Source organism: Tachyglossus aculeatus, chromosome 11, assembly GCF_015852505.1.
Source record: "Tachyglossus aculeatus isolate mTacAcu1 chromosome 11, mTacAcu1.pri, whole genome shotgun sequence".
In the NCBI taxonomy this organism is placed as follows: domain Eukaryota; kingdom Metazoa; phylum Chordata; class Mammalia; order Monotremata; family Tachyglossidae; genus Tachyglossus; species Tachyglossus aculeatus.
Window position 1 is genome coordinate 24,984,327 of NC_052076.1, and position 19,480 is coordinate 25,003,806.

The 19,480-nt window shown below is 53.2% G+C and overlaps 1 protein-coding gene across 1 annotated transcript; it reads left to right on the top strand.

Moving 5' to 3' along the window:
• Positions 1 to 1,320: 1,320 nt before the first annotated feature.
• C1QL1 (complement C1q like 1) lies at positions 1,321 to 19,005 on the top strand. The gene is made up of 2 exons (XM_038754495.1): positions 1,321 to 2,014; positions 18,236 to 19,005. Exons 1-2 carry the CDS (start codon positions 1,439 to 1,441, stop codon positions 18,413 to 18,415), a joined length of 756 nt encoding a protein of 251 aa, XP_038610423.1. The 5' UTR covers positions 1,321 to 1,438; the 3' UTR covers positions 18,416 to 19,005.
• Positions 19,006 to 19,480: the final 475 nt, after the last annotated feature.

Below are 19,480 nucleotides of genomic sequence, written 5' to 3' on the forward strand. Positions count from 1 at the left end.
TCCTCGCCTCTCTCTTCTTTCTGTGTCCATTCCTCTCTCCCTTTTCTCTCTGTGTCCATCCCTCTCTCTCTTCTCTCTCTCTCTCTGCATGTGTCCATCCCTCTCTCTTCTCTCTCTGTGTGTCCATCCCTCTCTCTCTTCTCCCTCTCTGTGTGTGTCCATCCCTCTCTCCTCTCCTCTCTCTGTGTCCATCCTATTCTCTCTTCTCTCTCTGTGTGTGTCCATCCTATTCTCTCTTCTCTCTCTGTGTGTGTCCATCCCTCTCTCTCCTCTTCTCTCTCTCTGTCCATCCCTTTCTCTCCTCTCTCTTCTCTCTCTCTGTGTCCATCCTATTCTCTCCTCTCTTCTCTCTCTGTGTCCATCCCTCTCTCTCCTCTTCTCTCTCTCTGTCCATCCCTCTCTCTCCTCTCTCTTCTCTCTCTCTGTGTCCATCCTATTCTCTCCTCTCTTCTCTCTCTGTGTCCATCCCTCTCTCTTCTCTGTGTGTGTGTCCATCCCTCTATCTCCTCTCTCTTCTCACTCTGTCCATCCCTCTCTCTCTTCTCTCTCCTCTCTTCTCTCTCCTCTCTCCTCTCTTCTCTCTCTGTGTCCATCCCTCTCTCTCCTCTTCTCTCTCTCTGCCTATCCCTCTCCCTCCTCTCTCTTCTCTCTCTCTGTGTCCATCCTATTCTCTCCTCGCTTCTCTCTCTCTCTGTGTCAATCCCTCTCTCTCCTCTCTCTTCTCTGTGTGTGTGTCCATCCCTCTCTCTCCTCTCTCTGTGTGTCCATCCCATTCTCTCCTCTCTTCTCTCTCTGTGTCCATCTCTCTCTCTTCTCCGTGTGTGTGTGTGTCCATCCCTCTCTCTCCTCTCCTCTCTCTCTCTGCCCATCCCTCTCTCTCCTCTCTCTTCTCTCTCTCTCTGTCCATCCCTCTCTCTCCTCTCTCTTCTCTCTCTCTCTGCCCATCCGCCTCTCTCCTCTTTCTGCGTGTGTCCCTCCCTCTCTCTCCTCCGTCTTTTCTCTCTCTCTCTGTCCATCCCTCTCTCTCTCTTCTCTCTCTTCTCCCTCTCTGTGTGCGTCCATCCCCCCCTCTCTCTCCGTGTCCACCCCCCCCCCCCGCCTTCTCTCTGTCCAGCCGCCTCTCCTCCGTCCCTCCCAGCGCAGGGGGCGGAGGCGGGGCCTCAGTTTCCCAATCAGACCCGTCTCCGGCCCCAGGCCCCGCCTCAGCCCCCGGGCCCTCGGAGGTGGGGGGGGATCGGTGGGGGGGGGGGGGGGTCTCTCGGCAGTCCCGGCCGGGAGAGAGCATCCGGGCAGGACCAGCCGGGGCGGCGGGAGGTGGGGCGATGGCCGGCGGGCCCTGAGCGCGGGCGCCCGGCGGTGCCCGCCCTGGCCGGCTGCCACCATCGCCCCGACGGCGCGGGGGAGGCCGTGGCTGCTGGCGGCCGCCGCGGGGGTGGTGATGCTGCTGGTCCTCGTGGTCCTCATCCCCGTGCTGGTCAGCTCCGCCGGGCCCGACGGCCGCTACGAGATGCTGGGCACCTGCCGCATGGTGTGCGACCCCTACCCCACGGCCGGCCGCCCCGTCGGGGCCCCCCGGGGCCAGGGCGACCTGCCGCCGCCCTCCACCCTGCTGCAGGGCCCGCAGGGCAAGCCCGGCCGGGCGGGGAAGCCGGGGCCCCCGGGGCCGTCGGGGCCCCCGGGCCCCCCGGGGCCGTCGGGGCCCCCCGGGGAGAGGGGGGAGCCCGGGAGGGTGGGCCCCCCGGGGCCGCCCGGGCCCGGGCCCAACGGGGCGGTCAGCGCGGCCACTTACACCACGGTGCCCAGGGCCGCCTTCTACGCGGGCCTGAAGAACCCGCACGAGGGCTACGAGGTCCTCAAGTTCGACGACGTGGTCACCAACCTGGGCAACAGCTACGACGCGGCCACCGGCAAGTTCACCTGCAACATCCCGGGCACCTACTACTTCACCTACCACGTGCTGATGCGCGGGGGCGACGGCACCAGCATGTGGGCGGACCTCTGCAAGAACGGCCAGGTGGGAATCCATCCATCCATCCATCCATCCATCCATCCATCCATCAATCAATCAATCAATCGTATTTATTGAGCGCTTACTATGTGCAGAGCACTGGACTAAGCGCTTGGGAAGTACAAATTGGCATCGCATAGAGACAGTCCCTACCCAACGGTGGGCTCACAGTCTAAAAGGGGGAGACAGAGAACAGAACCCAACATACCAACAAAATGAAATAAGTAGGATAGAAATGTACAAGTAAAATAAATAAATAAATAAATAAATAGAGTAATAAATATGTACAACCATATATCCATCTATACAGGTGCTGTGGGGAAGGGAAGGAGGTAAGACGGGGGGATGGAGAGGGGGACGAGGGGGAGAGGAAAGAAGGGGATCGATCGTATTGATGGAGCGCTCACTATGTGCGGAGCACTGTACCAAGCGCTTGGGAAGTACAAATTGGCAGCACATAGAGACGGTCCCTACCCTCGATCAATCAATCAGTCAATCGTATCGATGGAGCGCTCAAATCGTCATCGTCATCGATCAGGATTGATTGAGCGCTCACGGCGTGCGGAGCACTGGGCTGAGCGCTTGTGCGGAGCACTGGGCTAAGCGCTTGGGAAGTACAAATTGGCAGCACATAGAGACGGTCCCTACCCTCGATCAATCAATCAATCGTATCGATGGAGCGCTCAAATCGTCATCATCACCGATCGGATTGATTGAGCGCTCACGGCGTGCGGAGCACTGGGCTGAGCGCTTGTGCGGAGCACTGGGCTAAGCGCTTGGGAAGTACAAATTGGCAGCACATAGAGACAGTCCCTACCCTCAATCAATCAATCAATCGTATCGATGGAGCGCTCAAATCGTCATCGTCATCGATCGGATTGATTGAGCGCTCACAGCGTGCGGAGCACTGGGCTGAGCGCTTGGGAAGTCCAAGTTGGCAACATACAGAGACAGGCCCCACCCAACAGTGGGCTCACAGGCTAGAAGGGGGGGACAGACAACCAAACAAAATGTACTGACACAATAAAATAAATAGGATAAATATGGGCAAATAAAATAGAGTAATAAATACGTACAAACGTATATACATCTGTACAGGTGCTGTGGGGAGGGGAAGGAGGTAAGATGGGGGGATGGAGAGGGGGGCGAGGGGGAGAGGAAGGAAGGGGCAATCAAGCAATCAATCGTATTTATGGAGCGCTCACTGTGTGCGGAGCACTGGGCTAAGCGCTTGGGAAGTCCATGTTGGCAACATCTACAGACGGTCGTCATCGTCATCAATCGTATTTATGGAGCGCTCATTGTGTGTGGAGCACTGGGCTAAGCGCTTGGGAAGTCCAAGTGGGCAACATCTAGAGACGGTCGTCATCGTCGTCAATCGCATTTATGGAGCGCTTACTGTGTGCGGAGCACTGGGCTAAGCACTTGGGAAGTCCAAGTCAGCAACATCTAGAGACGGTCGTCATCGTCATCAATCGTATTTATGGAGCGCTGACTGTGTGCGGAGCACTGGGCTAAGCGCTTGGGAAGTCCAAGTTGGCAACATCTAGAGACGGTCCCTACCCAACGGTGGGCTCACAGGCTAAAAGGGGGAGATGGAGAACAAGACCCAACATACTAACAAAGTAAAATAAATAGAATAGATATGTACAAGTAAAATAAATAGAGTAATAAATATGTACAAACATATATACATCTATACAGGTGCTTTGGGGAAGGGAAGGAGGTAAATGAGGGGGATGGAGAGGGGGATGAGGGGGAGAGGAAGGAAGGGGCTCAGTCTGGGAAGGCCTCCTGGAGGAGGTGAGCTCTCAGTAGGGCCTTGAATCGGACGGACACCCTCCTTTCGTGCCTTGTCCTCCCTCTCCTCTCGTCCCTTCCATCGCCGTCATTGTGATGATCAATCCTCATCATAATAACAGCTATGATAATAATAATAATAATGGCATTTGTTAAGCGCTTACTATGTGCAAAGCACTGTTCTAAGCGCCGGGGGGATACAAGGTGATCAGGTTGTCCTGCGTGGGGCTTACAGTCAGCATCCCCATCATACAGATGAGGGAACTGAGGCTCCGAGAAGTTAAGCGACTTGCCCAAGGTCACACAGCCGACATGTGGGGGAGGCGGTATTCGAACCCATGACCTCAGACTCCAGAGCCCGGGCCCTTTCCGCTGAGCCACGCTGATGGCATTTGTTGAGCACTCACTCGGTGCCGAGCACTGTTCTCAGCGCTGGGGGAGATACGAGGTCATCGGGTTGGCCCACGTGGGGCTCTCACTCTTCATCCCCATTTTACAGATAATAGTAATAATAATAATAGCATTTGTTAAGAGCTCACTCTGTGCCGAGCACTGTTCTAAGCGCTGGGGGAGATACGAGATCATCAGGTTGGCCCACCTCGGGCTCTCGGTCTTTCTCCCCATTTTACAGATGATAGTAATAATTATGGCTTTGTTAAGCGCTTACTATGTGCCAAGCCCTGTTCTAAGCGCTGGGGGTGATGCAAGGTCATCAGGTTGGCTCACATGGGGCTCTCACTCTTCATCCCCATTTTACAGATAATAATAATAACGATGGCATTTGTTAAGCGCTTACTATGTGCGAAGCACTGCTCTAAGCGCTGGGGGGATACAAGGTGATCAGGTTGGCCCACGTGGGGCTCACAGTCTTAATCCCCATTTGACAGATGAGGTCACAGAGGCCCAGAGAAGTGAAGTGACTTGCCCAGAGTCACCCAGCTGACAAGTGGTGAAGCCGGGATTAGAACCCACGACCTTCCAAGCCCGGGCTCTTTCCACTAAGCCACGCTGCTTCTCAATATTGAGCGCTTACTGTGTGCAGAGCACTGTACTGAGCGTTTGGAAAGTACAGCTCAGCAACAAAGAGCTCACAGTGGGCTCAGCTACTCTCGACCGGCGGGAGGTTTGGTTTGGGTTTTTTTGGGGGGGGGGGTCCTCCCTGCCCACCCTCCTCTTCCTCCTCTGGTCCAGGGTGGAGGCAGGGGCCTGAGGAAGTTCGGCCGGGAGGGACTGAAGCGCGGGGGCTTTCATCGATAGTATTTATTGAGCGCTTACTGTGTGCAGAGCACTGTACTAAGCGCTTGGGAAAGTATATATCTATTCTATCTTGTACATCATCATCAATCGTATTTATTGAGCGCTTACTATGTGCAGAGCACTGTACTAAGCGCTTGGGAAGTCCAAATTGGCAACATATAGAGACAGTCCCTACCCGACAGTGGGCTCACAGTCTAAAAGGGGTTATCTATTCTATCTTGTACATATCTATTCTATCTTGTCCATATCTATTCTATTTATTTTATTTTGTTATTATGTTTGGTTTTGTTCTCTGTCTCCCCCTTTTAGACTGTGAGCCCACTGGTGGGTAGGGACTGTCTCTATATGTTGCCAATTTGTACTTCCCAAGCGCTTAGTACAGTGCTCTGCACATAGTAAGCGCTCAATAAATACGATTGATGATGATGATTACTCTATTTATTTATTTTACTTGTACATATCTATTCTATTTATTTTATTTTGTTAGTACGTTTGGTTTTGTTCTCTGTCTCCCCCTTTTAGACTGTGAGCCCACTGTTGGGTAGGGACTGTCTCTAGATGTTGCCAACTTGCAATTCCCAAGCGCTTAGTCCAGTGCTCTGCACACAGTAAGCGCTCAATAAATACGATTGATGATGATGATACACTAAAGCAATAAAGAGAGACAGTCCCTGCCCACGACGAGCTCCCAGTCTACAGGGTTTGGGGGGGAGGTTATCCCTAATTTTCCCCCTCCCTTCACCCCGGGTCGCCCTGTCCCGGCTCCTGGATGACCCCAGGAGCTTCGTCGTCCAGACCTTTCCCTTTCCCCTTTCTAGCCTGTGAGCCCGCTGTTGGGTAGGGACTGTCTCCATGTGTTGCCGACTTGTACTTCCCAAGCGCTTAGTACAGTGCTCTGCACACAGTAAGCTCTCAATAAATACGATTGATTGATTGATTGATTTCCCCGCACCAGGTTGGCTGCTGGATTCCCCCGGTCCCTGTCTGTGGCTTGAAAAGGGGCCAAACTGGCTGAGCGCCCATCCCAAAGGACCTGTCCCCCTCCCTCCCCAACCTCCGCTTCTCCCCGTCTCTGTCCCTCTGCCTGTCCGTTTGTCTGCCCCTCCGTCCATCCCTCTGCCTGTCCGTTTGTCTGTCCCTCCGCCTGTCCCTCTGTCTGTCCCTCTGTCTGTCCGTTTGTCCGCTTGTCTGTCCGTTTCTGTCCATTTGTCCGTCCCTCTGTCTCTCCCTCCCTCTGTCCCTCCCTCTGTCTGTCCCTCTGTCTGTCCGCTTCTCTGTCCCTCTGTCTGTCCGCTTGTCTGTCCCTCGGTCTGTCCCTCCTTCTGTCCGTTTGCCTGTCCATGTGTCTGTCCGCCTGTCTGTCCCCCTGTCTGTCCCCCGTCTGTCCCTCCGTCTGTCCCCCCTTCTGTCCGTTTGTCTGTCCGTTTGTCTGTCCACGTGTCTGTCCCTCTGTCTGTCCCTCCGTCTGTCCCTCTCTGTCCGCTTGCCTGTCCCTCTGTCTGCCCGCTTCTCTGTCCCTCTGTCTGTCCGCTTGTCTGTCCCTCCGTCTGTCCCTCCTTCTGGCCGTTTGCCTGTCCATGTGTCTGTCCCTCCGTCTGTCCCTCTGTCTGTTCGCTTGTCTGTTCCTCTGTCTGTCCCCCGTCTGTCCCCCTGTCTGTCCCTCCATCTGTCCCTCCGTCTGTCCATTTGTCTGTCCACGTGTCTGTCCCTCTGTCCCTCCGTCTGTCCCTCTGCCTGTCCGCTGGTCTGTCCCTCTATCTGCCCGCTTCTCTGTCCCTCTGCCTGTCCCTCTGCCTGTCCCTCTGTCTGTCCCTCTGTCTGTCCGTTTGTCTGTCCGCTTGTCTGTCCCTCTGTCTGTCCCTCTGTCTGTCCGTTTGTCTGTCCGCTTGTCTGTCCCTCCTTCTGTCCGTTTGCCTGCCCATGTATCTGTCCCCCTGTCTGTCCCTCCGTCTGTCCCTCTGTCTGTCCGCTTGTCTGCCCCTCTGTCTGCCCGCTTCTCTGTCCCTCTGTCTGTCCCTGTCTGTCCGCTTGCCTGTCCTTCTATCTGCCCACTTCTCTGTCCCTCCGTCTGTCCCTCTGTCTGTCCCTCTGTCGGTCCCCCGTCCGTCCCTCCGCCTGTCCCTCCTTCTGTCCGTTTGCCTGTCCATGTGACTGTCCCCCTGTCCGTCCCTCCGTCTGTCCCTCTGCCTGTCCGCTGGCCTGTCCCTCTATCTGCCCGCTTCTCTGTCCCTCAGTCTGTCCCTCTGTCTGTCCGCTTGTCTTTCCCTCCGTCTGTCCCTCTGCCTGTCCGCTTGTCTGTCCCCCTGGCTGTCCTCCGTCTGTCCCTCCGTCTGTCCCTCCTTCTGTCCGTTTGTCTGTCCATGTGTCTGTCCGTCTGTCTGTCCGCTTGTCTGCCCCTCTGGCTGTCCCCCTGCCTGTCCCTCCATCTGTCCCTCTGCCTGTCCCTCCCTCTGTCCCTCTGTCTGTCCGCTTGTCTGTCCCCCTGCCTGTCCCTCCGTCTATCCATGTGTCTGTCCCTCTGTCTGTCCGCTTGTCTGTCCATGTGTCTGTCCCTCCGTCTGTCCGCTTGTCTGTCCCTCTGGCTGCCCCCCGTCTGTCCCTCCGTCTGTCCCTCCGTCTGTCCCTCCGTCTGTCCGCTTGTCTGTCCCTCTGGCTGCCCCCCATCTGTCCCTCCGTCTATCCATGTGTCTGCCCCTCTGTCTGTCCGCTTGTCTGTCCATGTGCCTGTCCCTCCTTCTGTCCGTGTGGTCTGTCCCTCTGTCTGTCCCCTTGCCTGTCCCCCTGTCCGTCCCTCCGCCTGTCCCTCTGTCCGTCCGTGTCCCCGGCCGTTGTCCACCCGCTGACCGGTGGCAGATAAAGTCACCTTCCCCAGCTGACCCCCCCCAAAACCCCCCCACCCCTCTGCTCCAGGATCCCAGAGGGAAGGGGGGGAGGGAGGTGGGAGCCCGGGATTAGGGAATGGGAGCGGGGGCTGGGAGGGGGGAAGAGCTAGGGCTGGCCGGGAGGCAGGGGACCCCCAAATCCTGCATAATTGGTCTCCCGGTTTGGTGACCGCCCTTGCCCCCCCAGGGCCCGGCCCTAGCCCTGGGAGGAAGAAGGGGGAGGGTCTCAGTTTCCCCCCTCCGTGTGGATGCGAGGCGCCCCCAACTCCCCGCTTGGTCCCCACATCTGTCCCCAAGGAGCGTCTCCCCCATCCCTGTGACTGTGACTGTGACTGTGAGCCCACTGTTGGGTAGGGACTGTCTCTATATGTTGCCAACTTGGACTTCCCAAGCGCTTAGTACAGTGCTCTGCACACAGTAAGCGCTCAATAAATCCGATTGATTGATTGATTGATTGATCCCCATCTCCGTGTGACTCCCGGAGGCGCCCTCGTTCTATTTATTCATTCCATAATAATAATGATGGCAGGTATTAAGCGCTTACTATGTGCCAAGCACTGTTCTAAGCACTGGGCAGGTTACAAGGTGATCAGGTTGTCCCTCGGGGGGCTCCCAGACTTCATCCCCATTTTCCAGGTGAGGTAACTGAGGCCCAGAGAAGTGAAGCGACTTGCCCAAAGTCACCCAGCTGACAATTGGCCGGGGTTTGAACCCGTGACCTTTGACTCCAAAGCCCGGGCTCTTTCCACTGAGCCACGCTGCTTCTCTATTTATTGAGCTCTTACTGTGTGCGGAGCACTGGACTGAGCGCTGGGGAAAGTCCAATTCAGCAACAGAGACAATCTCTACCCAACAACAGGGAGACAGACAACAAAACAAAACAGGTAGACAGGTGTCATCATCAATCGTATTTATTGAGCGCTTACTATTTGCAGAGCACTGTACTAAGCGCTTGGGAAGTACAAATTGGCAACATATAGAGACAGTCCCTACCCAACAGTGGGCTCACAGTCTAAAAATAATAATAATGATGATATTTGTTAAGCGCTTACTATGTGCAAAGCACTGTTATAAGTGCTGGGGGGATACAAGGTGATGAGGTTGTCCCACGTGGGGCTCACAGTCTTAATCCCCATTTTACAGATGAGGGAACTGAGACATAGAGAAGTGAAGTGACTTGCCCAAAGTCACACAGCTGACAATTGGCAGAGTCGGGATTTGAACCCATGACCTCTGACTCCAAAGCCCGTGCTCTTTCCACTGAGCCATGGCTCCAGTTGTGTGTGTGTGTGCCGGGTGGAGTGCACTGATAATAATAATTATGGTATTTGTTAAGCGCTTACTATGTAATCATAATAATAATTATGGTATTTGTTAAGCGCTTCCTAAGGGCCAGGCACTGTACTAAGCGCAGGGGTGAAGAAGAGCAAATCAGGTTGGATACAGCCCCTGTTCCCCACGAGGCTCACAGTCTCAATCCCCATTTTACAGATGAGGTCTCTATATGTTGCCGACTTGTACTTCCCAAGCGCTTAGTACAGTGCTCTGCACACAGTAACTGCTCAATAAATACGCTTGAATGAATGAATGAATGAATCCCCATGAGAGCTCTATCTTTTGCCGACTTGTGCTTCCCAAGCGCTTAATACAGTGCTCTGCACACAGCAAGTGCTCAATAAATACGCTTGAATGAATGAATCCCCATTTTACAGATGAGGTAATTGAGGCCCAGAGAAGTGAAGTGACTGTCCCAAGGTCACACAGCAGAAAAGTGGCAGAGCCAGGCCCGAGCTCTACCCACTATGCCCTGCTGCTCTGAAGTGGCGCTCGCCCAAGGCCGTTATAACGTGAGAAGCAGCGTGGCTCAGTGGAAAGAGCCCGAGCTTTGGAGTCAGAGGTCATGGGTTCAAATCCTGACTCCGCCACTAGTCAGCTGTGTGACTTTGGGCAAGTCACTTCACTTCTCCGGGCCTCAGTTCCCTCATCTGGAAAATGGGGATGAAGACTGTGAGCCCCCCCGGTGGGACAACCTGATCACCTTGTAACCTCCCCAGCGTTTAGAACAGTGCTTGGTACATAGTAAGCACTTAATAAATGTCATCATCATCATCCTAACAGGGCAGGGGGGAGGAGGGGAGGGGTGATAGTGGGGACTCGGGTGTATTTGGTTGGAGGGAGAGTTAAATGGACGTTTTTATGAACAAGCTTCAGGCCTTCTTTTTTTCTTAATTTCCCATAAGTCTTCACACCTTAGTTTATTTTTTAACAGCGCTTAGAACAGTGCTGTGTACATAGTAAGTGCTTAATAAATACCATTCTTATTATTTTTTGATGGCATTTATTAAGTGCTTATTATGTGCAAAGCACTGTTCTAAACGCTGGAGAGGTTACAAGGTGATCAGGTTGTCCCAAGTGGGGCTCACCGTCTTAATCCCCATTTTACAGGTGAGGTAACTGAGGCCCTGAGAATAATAATAATAATGATGACATTTGTTAAGCGCTTACTATGTGCGCAGCACTGTTCTAAGCGCTGGGGGGATACAAGGTGATCAGGTTGTCCCTCGTGGGGCTCACAGTCTTAATCCCTATTTTAGAGATGAGGGAACTGAGGCTCAGAGAAGTTAAGTGACTTGCCCAAGGTCACACAGCTGACAAGTGGCAGAGCTGGGATTTGAACCCATGACCTCTGACTCCAAAGCCCGGGCTTTTTCCACTGAGCCACGCTGCTTCTCTATTATTATTATATTATATTATTATTCTCTATTGTTATTATTATGAATATTATAAGGAAAACGTGTTATAAAGGGTTTGGGACCCGTGACTGCATGAGATGTGCAGAGAAGCAGCGTGGTTCAGTGGAAAGAGCCCGGGCTTTGGAGTCCGAGGTCATGGGTTCGAGTCCCAGCTCTGCCACATGTCTGCTGTTTGACCTTGGGCAAGTCACTCAACTTCTCTGAGCCCCAGATACCTCATCTGTAAAATGGGGATTACGACTGTGAGCCCCACGTGGGACAACCTGATCACCTTATATCCACCCCCAGCGCTTAGGACAGTGCTTTGCACATAGTATGTGCTTAATAAATGCCATTATCATTATTATTATTCTCCGGGCCTCAGTTCCCTCAACTGTAAAATGGGGATGAAGACTGTGAGCCCCCTGTGGGACAACCTGATCACCTTGTAACCTCCCCAGGGCTTAGAACAGTGCTTTGCACATAGTAAGTGCTTAATAAATGCCATTAGTATTATTATAATGGCATAATATATATAATATATAATATATAATATATTATAATCATAATATATAATATTATATATAATATATTATATATTATATTTATTATATGCATACATGATATTATATTATAATATATTATATATACTATATTATATAATATATTATAATATAATATCATGTATGCATATAATAAATATAATATATTATATATTATAATTATAACATATAATATTATATATTATATATTATATTTATTATATGCATACATGATATTATATTATGATATATTATATAATATAGTATATATAATATATAATATAATATAATATAAAATACAAATATAATATAATATAAGATAATACAATATAATACAATATAATATATAGTATAATATAATGTATAATATAATATAATATAATATAATATAATATGATGTATCATATATGAGATGATATATTATATAATATATGTTATGTCATGTAATATATTATCTAATATATGACATATTATATAATATATAATTATATATTATATGCAGTAATGTATAATATTATATATAATATATTATAATATATAATATAAGAAAAAAAGAGAGGGGTGATATATGGAGCTACCAAGGAGGAATTGGGCTCTGTATAGAGGGTGACGAGCGCTGTATTGGGCGAGGGGGGAGGCTGGCCAGGGTTAGGCCACTCTTCCCTCCCCCCTGAGTGACCGGGGGGCTTTTAGAGTCAAACAGGGGGGTTTCCAGATTGAATATTGGAGAGGAGAAGAGGGGCTGCGGAAGGAAGAGGGCCAGGAAGGGAGCGCTCAGGGAGGAAAGTTCAGGAGGGAGGGGTGGGGAGCAAGGAAGGGTTGGGATGGGGATGGGATGGGATGGGGGGGGTCGTGGAATGTCTCTCCATGAAAGGAACTGAGCCCACTGGTGGGTAGGGACTGTCTCTATATGTTGCCAGCTTGTACTTCCCAAGCGCTTAGTACAGTGCTCTGCACACAGTAAGCGCTCAATAAATACGATTGATGATGATTCAAGCCCTGATGGTCAAGTCAGAAGCCCAGGCGTCGTTCAGCCGCCTGGGCCCAGACTTCTGGATCTTGGCCATCTTGGAGCAAGGGCTGTGGCCATTTCCCTGGGGTGGGAGGTGGGGGGGAAGGGGAGGGAGGCGGCTCTACGTGTGTGTGTGTGTGTGTGTGTGTGTGTGTGTGTGTGTGTGTGTGCACGTGCGTGTGTGTGTGTGTGTGTGTGTGTCTGTGTGGATGGGAGTGGGTGCAGGGGGGAAAGCAGTGGGTCTTTGGGAGGGAATAAATGGGACACTCTCCCAGCTGTGCTGCCTGGCTGGGAGCCTGAGAGAGCCAAGACCCCCAGAGAAGGGACTCGGGGGGGGGGGGTGTGTGTGTGTGTGTGTGTGTGTGAATGGGTGCAGGGGGGAAAGCAGTGGGTCTTTGGGAGGGAATAAATGGGACGCTCTCCCAGCTGTGCTGCCTGGCTGGGAGCCTGAGAGAGCCAGGACCCCCAGAGAAGCGGCTCAGGCATGTGTGTGTGTGTGTGTCAGAATGGGTGCAGGGGGGAAAGCAGTGGGTCTTTGGGAGGGAATAAATGGGACACTCTCCCAGCTGTGCTGCCTGGCTGGGAGCCTGAGAGCTTGAGAGCCAGGACCCCCAGAGAAGGGACTCATGTGTGTGTGTGGTGTGTGTGTGTGTGTGGGAGTGGGTGCAGGGGGGGAAAAGCAGTGGGTCTTTGGGGGCAGAATTAGTGATGATGATGATGATGATGATGATGGCATTTGTTAAGCCTTACTATGTGCAAAGCGCTGTTCTAAGACACTCCCCCAGCTGTGCTGCCTGGCTGGGATCCTGTGCAGAGCCAGAACCCCCAGAGAAGGGACTCTGGCCTGTGTGTGTGATGTGTGTGTATGTATGGGGTGTGTGTGTGTGTGTGTGTATGGGGGGGAATTAGTGATGATGATGATGGCATTTGTTAAGCGCTTACTATGTGCAAAGCACTGTTCTAAGACACTCCCCCAGCTGCGCTGCCTGGCTGGGATCCTGAGCAGAGCCAGAATCCCCAGAGAAGGGGCTCTGGCCTGTGTGTGCGGTGTGTGTGTATGTATGTTGTGTGTGTCTGTGTGTGAAGGGGGAGTGGGTGGGGAGGAATTAGTGATGATGATGGTGATGGCATTTGTTAAGCGCTTACTATGTGCAAAGCACTGTTCTCTCCCAGCTGTGCTGCCTGGCTGGGATCCTGAGCAGAGCCACAACCCCCAGAGAAGGTGCTCTGGCCCGTTTGTGTGGTGTGTGTGTATGTATGTTGTGTGTGTCTGTGTGTGAAGGGGGGGGTGGGTGGGGTGGAATTAGTGATGATGATGATGATGGCATTTGTTAAGCGCTTACTATGTGCAAAGTACTGTTCTAAGACACTCTCCCAGCTGCGCTGCCTGGCAGGGATCCTGAGCAGAGCCACAACCCCCAGAGAAGGGACTCTGGCCTGTGTGTGTGGTGTGCATGTATGTATGTATGTTGTGTGTGTTTGTGTGTGTGTGTGTGTGGATGGGAGTGGGTGCAGGGGGGGGAAATTAGTGAGACACTCTCCCAGCTGTGCTGCCTCTCTGGGATCCTGAAAGAGCCACAACCCCCAGAGAAGCGACTCTGTTGTGTGTATGTGTGTGTGTGTGGATGGGAGTGGGTGTGGGGGGGGGGAAGCAGTGGGTCTTTGGGGCGGGGGGAATTAGTGAGGCACTCTCCCAGCTGTGCTGCCTGGCTGGGATCCTGAGAGCGCCAGGACCCCCGGAGAAGCGACTCTGGCCTGTGTGTTTGGTGTGTGTGCGTCTATCAATCAATCAGTCGTATTTATTGAGCGCTTACTGTGTGCAGAGCACTGTACTAAGCGCTTGGGAAGTCCAAGTTGGCAACATATAGAGACAGTCCCTACCCAACAGTGCGCTCACAGTCTAAAAGGGGCCCACAGACTAAAAGTCTATGTCTATGCACACAGTCTATGTGTGTGTGTGTGTGTGTGTGTGTGTGTGTGTGTGTGTGTGTTGGGGAGGGGTTGTTGCGAGCCCAACCTTGTGCCAGCCTGCTGCTGCTGCTCCGCCTCCCCCCCAAAAAATGTTCATTAGCTGCAGAGCTAGAGAAAGCCAGACCACCCCCACCCCTAAAAAAACAAACGGTCAGGGTCGCAGCTGTGTGCAAACAGAAACCCACATTCACACATATGCACATGCACACACACACACACTTGTGCATCCCCCCATCTTACCTCCTTCCCTTCCCCACAGCACCTGTATATATGTATATATGTTTGTACATATTTTTTACTCCATTTATTTATTTATTTTATTTGTACATATCTATTCTATTTATTTTATTTTGTTAGTATGTTTGGTTTTGTTCTCTGTCTTCCCCTTTTAGACTGTGAGCCCACTGTTGGGTAGGGACTGTCTCTATATGCTGCCAATTTGTACTTCCCAAGTGCTTAGTCCAGTGCTCTGCACATAGTAAGCGCTCAATAAATACGATTGATGATGATGATGACTTGGGAAGGGTTCCCGCAGGTGACCCCTCCCACCCGTGCCCCCCGCATCCGACCCTCCCAACCGGCCACCGGCTCCAGCGCTTAGAACAGTGCTTGGCACCTAGGAAGCGCTTATCAAATACCATCATTCAATCAATCAATCAATCAATCATATTTATTGAGTGCTTACTGTGTGCAGAGCACTGTACTAAGCGCTTGGGAAGTCCAAGTTGGCAACATGTAGAGACGGTCCCTACCCAACAGCGGGCTCACAGTCTAAAAGGGGGAGACAGAGAACAAAACCCATCGCCCAGCTTCAGGGCTCGTCCAGGCCAGCTCGTTTCCTTGGTTTTTCTTTTTTTCCCCCCATCCGGACATATTTATTGGGCGCTTACTGTGTGCAGAGCACTGGACAGAGCTCTTGGGAGGATACAATGTAATAATAAACACATTCCCTGCCGTCACGGGTTCTAATCTCGGCTCGGCCACTCGCCTGCAGTGTGACCTTGGACAAGTCGCTTCACTTCTCTGGGCCTCAGTGACTTCGTTTGTAAAATGGGGATGGAGACTGTGAGCCCCACGTGGGACGGGGGCTGGGGCCAACCCGATTTGCTTTATTCACCCGTAGCGCTTATTCATTTATTTTACTTGTACATATTTATTCTATTTATTTGATTCTGTTAATATGTTTTGGCCCTACTGAGAGCTCACCTCCTCCAGGAGGCCTTCCCACACTCAGCCCCTGCCTTCCTCTCCCCCTCGTCCCCCTCTCCATCCCCCACATCTTACCTCTTTCCCTTCCCCACTGCACCTGAACATATGTATATATGTTTGTACATATTTGTTACTCTATTTATTTATTTTACTTGTACGTATCTATTCTATTTATTTTATTTTGTTAGTATGTTTGGTTTTGTTCTCTGTCTCCCCCTTTTACACTGTGAGCCCACTGTTGGGTAGGGACTGTCTCTATATGTTGCCAATTTGTACTTCCCAAGCGCTTAGTACAGTGCTCTGCACATAGTAAGCGCTCAATAAATATGATTGATGATGATGATGATGATGATGACCAAGCTGTCCCACGTGGGGCTCACAGTCTTAATCCCCATTTTTACAGATGAGGGAACTGAGGCCCAGAGGAAGAGCCCACCTTCTGGTCCCCACGTGGTGGGGGCGGGGGCCGGGACTCCTGGGGGGCTTGGGGGGGCTAGACTGTCTCCCCCTTCTAGCCTGTGAGCCCGCTGTCAGGTAGGGACCGTCTCTAGATGTTGCCCACTTGGACTTCCCAAGGGCTTAGTCCAGTGCTCTGCACACAGTAAGCGCTCAATAAATACGATTGAATGAATGAATGGGGGTGGGGAGGGGAGGGGTCCTGGTCTGATTCCTTCCCCACCCGACGAGAGCGGCCCGAGGACCCGGACAGAAACCTTCGACGTGCCTCACAAGCCTTGGCTTGCTCCTCTCCTCTTCCTTTCTCTCTCCCCCCTCCGCCTTCTTTCTCTCCCCCTCCGCCTTATTTTTCTCCTCCTCCGCCTTCCTTCTCTCCCCTCTCTGCCTTCTTTCTCCCCTTCTGCCTTCCTTCTCTCCCCCTCCGCCTTACTTTTCTCCTCCCTTCGCCTTCCTTCTCTCCCCCCTCCACCTTCCTTCTCTCCCCTTCTGCCTTATTTTCCTCCCCCTCTGCCTTCCTTCTCTCCCCCTCCACCTTCCTTCTTCCTTCTCTCCTCCGCCTTCCTTCTCTCCCCCCTCCACCTTCCTTCTCCCCCCTCCACCTTCTTTCTCCCCTTCTGCCTTCTTTCTCTCCCCCTCCACCTTTTCTTCTCCTTTCACCTTCCTTCTCTCCATCCCTCCACCTTCTTTCTTTCCCCCTCCACCTTCCTTTCTCCCCCTCTGCCTTCCTTCTCTCCTCTGCCTTCCTTCTCTCCCCCTCCACCTTCCTTCTTCCTTCTCTCCTCCACCTTCCTTCTCCCCACCTCCGCCTTCCTTCTCTCCCCCCTCCACCTTCTTTCTCCCCTTCTGCCTTCTTTCTCTCCCCCTCCGCCTTTTCTTTTCCCTTCGCCTTCCTTCTCTCCATCCCTCCACCTTCTTTCTTTCCCCCTCCACCTTCCTTCTCTCCCTCCCTCTGCCTCCTTTCTTTCCCCTGCCTTCGTTCTTTCCTCCTCTGCCTTCTTCTCTACCCCTCCACCTTCCTTTTCTCCTCCCTCGGCCTTACTTTTCTTCTCCTCTGCCTTCCTTCTCTCCCCCTCCACCTTCCTTCTCTCCCCCCACCGCCTTCCTTCTCTCCCCCTCCGCCTTCCTTCTCTCCCTCCCTCCGCCTTCTTTCTTTCCTCCTCTGCCTTCCTTCTCTCCCTCCCTTCGCCTTCTTTCTTTCCTCCTCTGCCTTCCTTCTCTCCCTCCCTTCGCCTTCTTTCTTTCCTCCTCTGCCTTCCTTCTCTCCCCGCTCTGTCTTCCTTCTCTCCCTCCCTCTGCCTTCTTTCTTTCCTCCTCTGCCTTCCTTCTCTCCGCCTTCTTTCTCTCCCTCCCTCTGCCTTTTTTCTTTCCTCCTCTGCCTTCCTTCTCTCCCCCCTCTGCCTTCCTTCTCTCCTCTCTCCCCTTCCTTCTCTCCCCCTCCACCTTCCTTCTCTCCTCCCTCTGCTTTCCTTCTCTCCCCTTCTGCCTTCCTTCTTTCCCCTTCTGCCTTATATTTCTCCCCCCTGCCTTCCTTCTCTTCCCCTCTGCCTTCCTTCTCTCCCCCTCCGCCGTCTTTCTCCCCCTCTGCCTTCCATCTCTCCCCCTCCGCCTTCCATCTCTCCCCCTCCACCTTCCTTTTTCCCCCTGAGCCTTCCTTCTCTCCCCTCCACCTTCCTTCTCTCTCCCTCCACCTTCCTTCTCTCCCTCCCTCCGCCTTCTTTCTTTCCCCCTCCACCTTCCTTCTCTCCCTCCCTCTGCCTTCTTTCTTTCCCCCTCCACCTTCCTTCTCTCCCTCCCTCTGCCTTCTTTCTTTCCCCCTCCACCTTCCTTCTCTCCCCCTCTGCCTTCTTTCTCTCCCCTCCGCCTTCTTTCTGTCCCCCTCCGCCTTACTTTTCTTCTCCCTCTGCCTTCCTTTTCTTCTCCTCCGCCTTGCTTCTCTCCCCCTCTGCCTTCCTTCTCTCCCTCCGCTTTCTTTCTTTCCACCTCCACCTTCTTTCTTTCTCCCTCCACCTTCCTTCTCTCCCTCCCTCCACCTTCTTTCTTTCCCACTCCACCTTCTTTCTCTCCTCCTCTGCCTTCCTTCTCTCCCCCTCCACCTTCCTTCTCTCCCTCCCTCTGCCTTCTTTCTTTCCCCTCCACCTTCTTTCTCTCCCCCTCCGCCTTCCTTCTCTCCCCCTCTGCCTTCTTTCTTTCCTCCTCCACCTTCCTTCTCTCCCTCCCTCCGCCTTCTTTCTTTCCCCCTCCTCCTTCTTTCTCTCCTCCTCCGCCTTCCTTCTCTCCCCCCATGCCTTCCTTCTCCCGGCCTCGGCCTCCTTTCCCTTGTCCCCGTCCCCTCCTGGGGCGGCCCTTTCCTCTGCGCCCCCCGACAGGTGCGGGCCAGTGCCATTGCCCAGGACGCGGACCAGAACTACGACTACGCCAGCAATAGTGTCATCCTACACCTGGACGCGGGGGACGAGGTCTTCATCAAGCTGGACGGCGGCAAGGCCCACGGCGGCAACAGCAACAAGTACAGCACCTTCTCCGGCTTCATCATCTACTCCGACTGAGCCCACCCCAGAACCCCCTCTCCTCTGGACCTGGAGAACCTCCTCCCACCCTCAGCCCACCGTTTGTGGGAAGGGGCAAAGGGGGACCCTCCCCCACTAAGGGCCAGGGTCCAGGGGTGTCAAAATGGGGACAGTAGCCCCATCCTCCCTAGCCCTCCTCCCATTGCCTGTCCCCCCCGCTACATGACCCCTGCCTGGGGTCACCCTCCCCAAGGCTGCCCCTTGCCCCCCACGCTGATCCACCCAGCTGGTAGTGCCAGGCCCTCCCCGGGGGTCCCGTCCCTGTCCCCCAGCCCTCAGCAGCTGGAAAAGTGTCCCCCACCCATGCTGTATATATGTAGAATACGACTGTATATTGCCCAGGCTGCCCCCAAGGACCCCCTGCCCACGGGTTTGGCATCCCCCCCAGACTGGCATCGCCCTCCCTCCTGCCCCTGGTACAAAGCAGGATGAATTGGGGGTACGGTGGGGAGGGGGACGTGAGTGGCAATGAGCAAGGCTCTTCCCCACCCCTCAGTCGTACCCAAAGGCCTCCCCACAGAGGCCCGGCCCAGCGGCGCCCTGTCTGACCAAAGCTAATAAAAGCCCATCCCTCCACCAGGCTCCTCTGCCTGAGCACTGGGGGGTGGGGGGGACCGGGAGCTTTCTGTGCTTTGAGATCTCCCCCTCTTGGCCTGCCCCTCGTCGAGGTTGCCGGCCCTGAGAAGGGTGGGTCTGGCACCCAGTTGGTCTGGGGGGCAGAAAGGGGGGACACCCCCTTGGAGGGGGTGAGGCCGGAAGAGAATCCGGGCTCCAAATCGTACTCCCCTCACACAGCCTCCCCCCTCTCCAAACCCCAGTACCCCCAGGCCCCTAGAAGTTAATGATAACTGAGGTGGTAATAATGGTATTAAGCGCTTACTATGTGTCAAGCGCTCTTCTAAGTGCTGGGGTAAATAATAATAATAATGGCATTTATTAAGCACTTACTATGTGCAAAGCACTGTTCTAAGCGTGGGGAGCTTACAAGGTGATCAGGTTGTCCCACGGGGGGCTCACAGTCTTAATCCCCATTTTACGGATGAG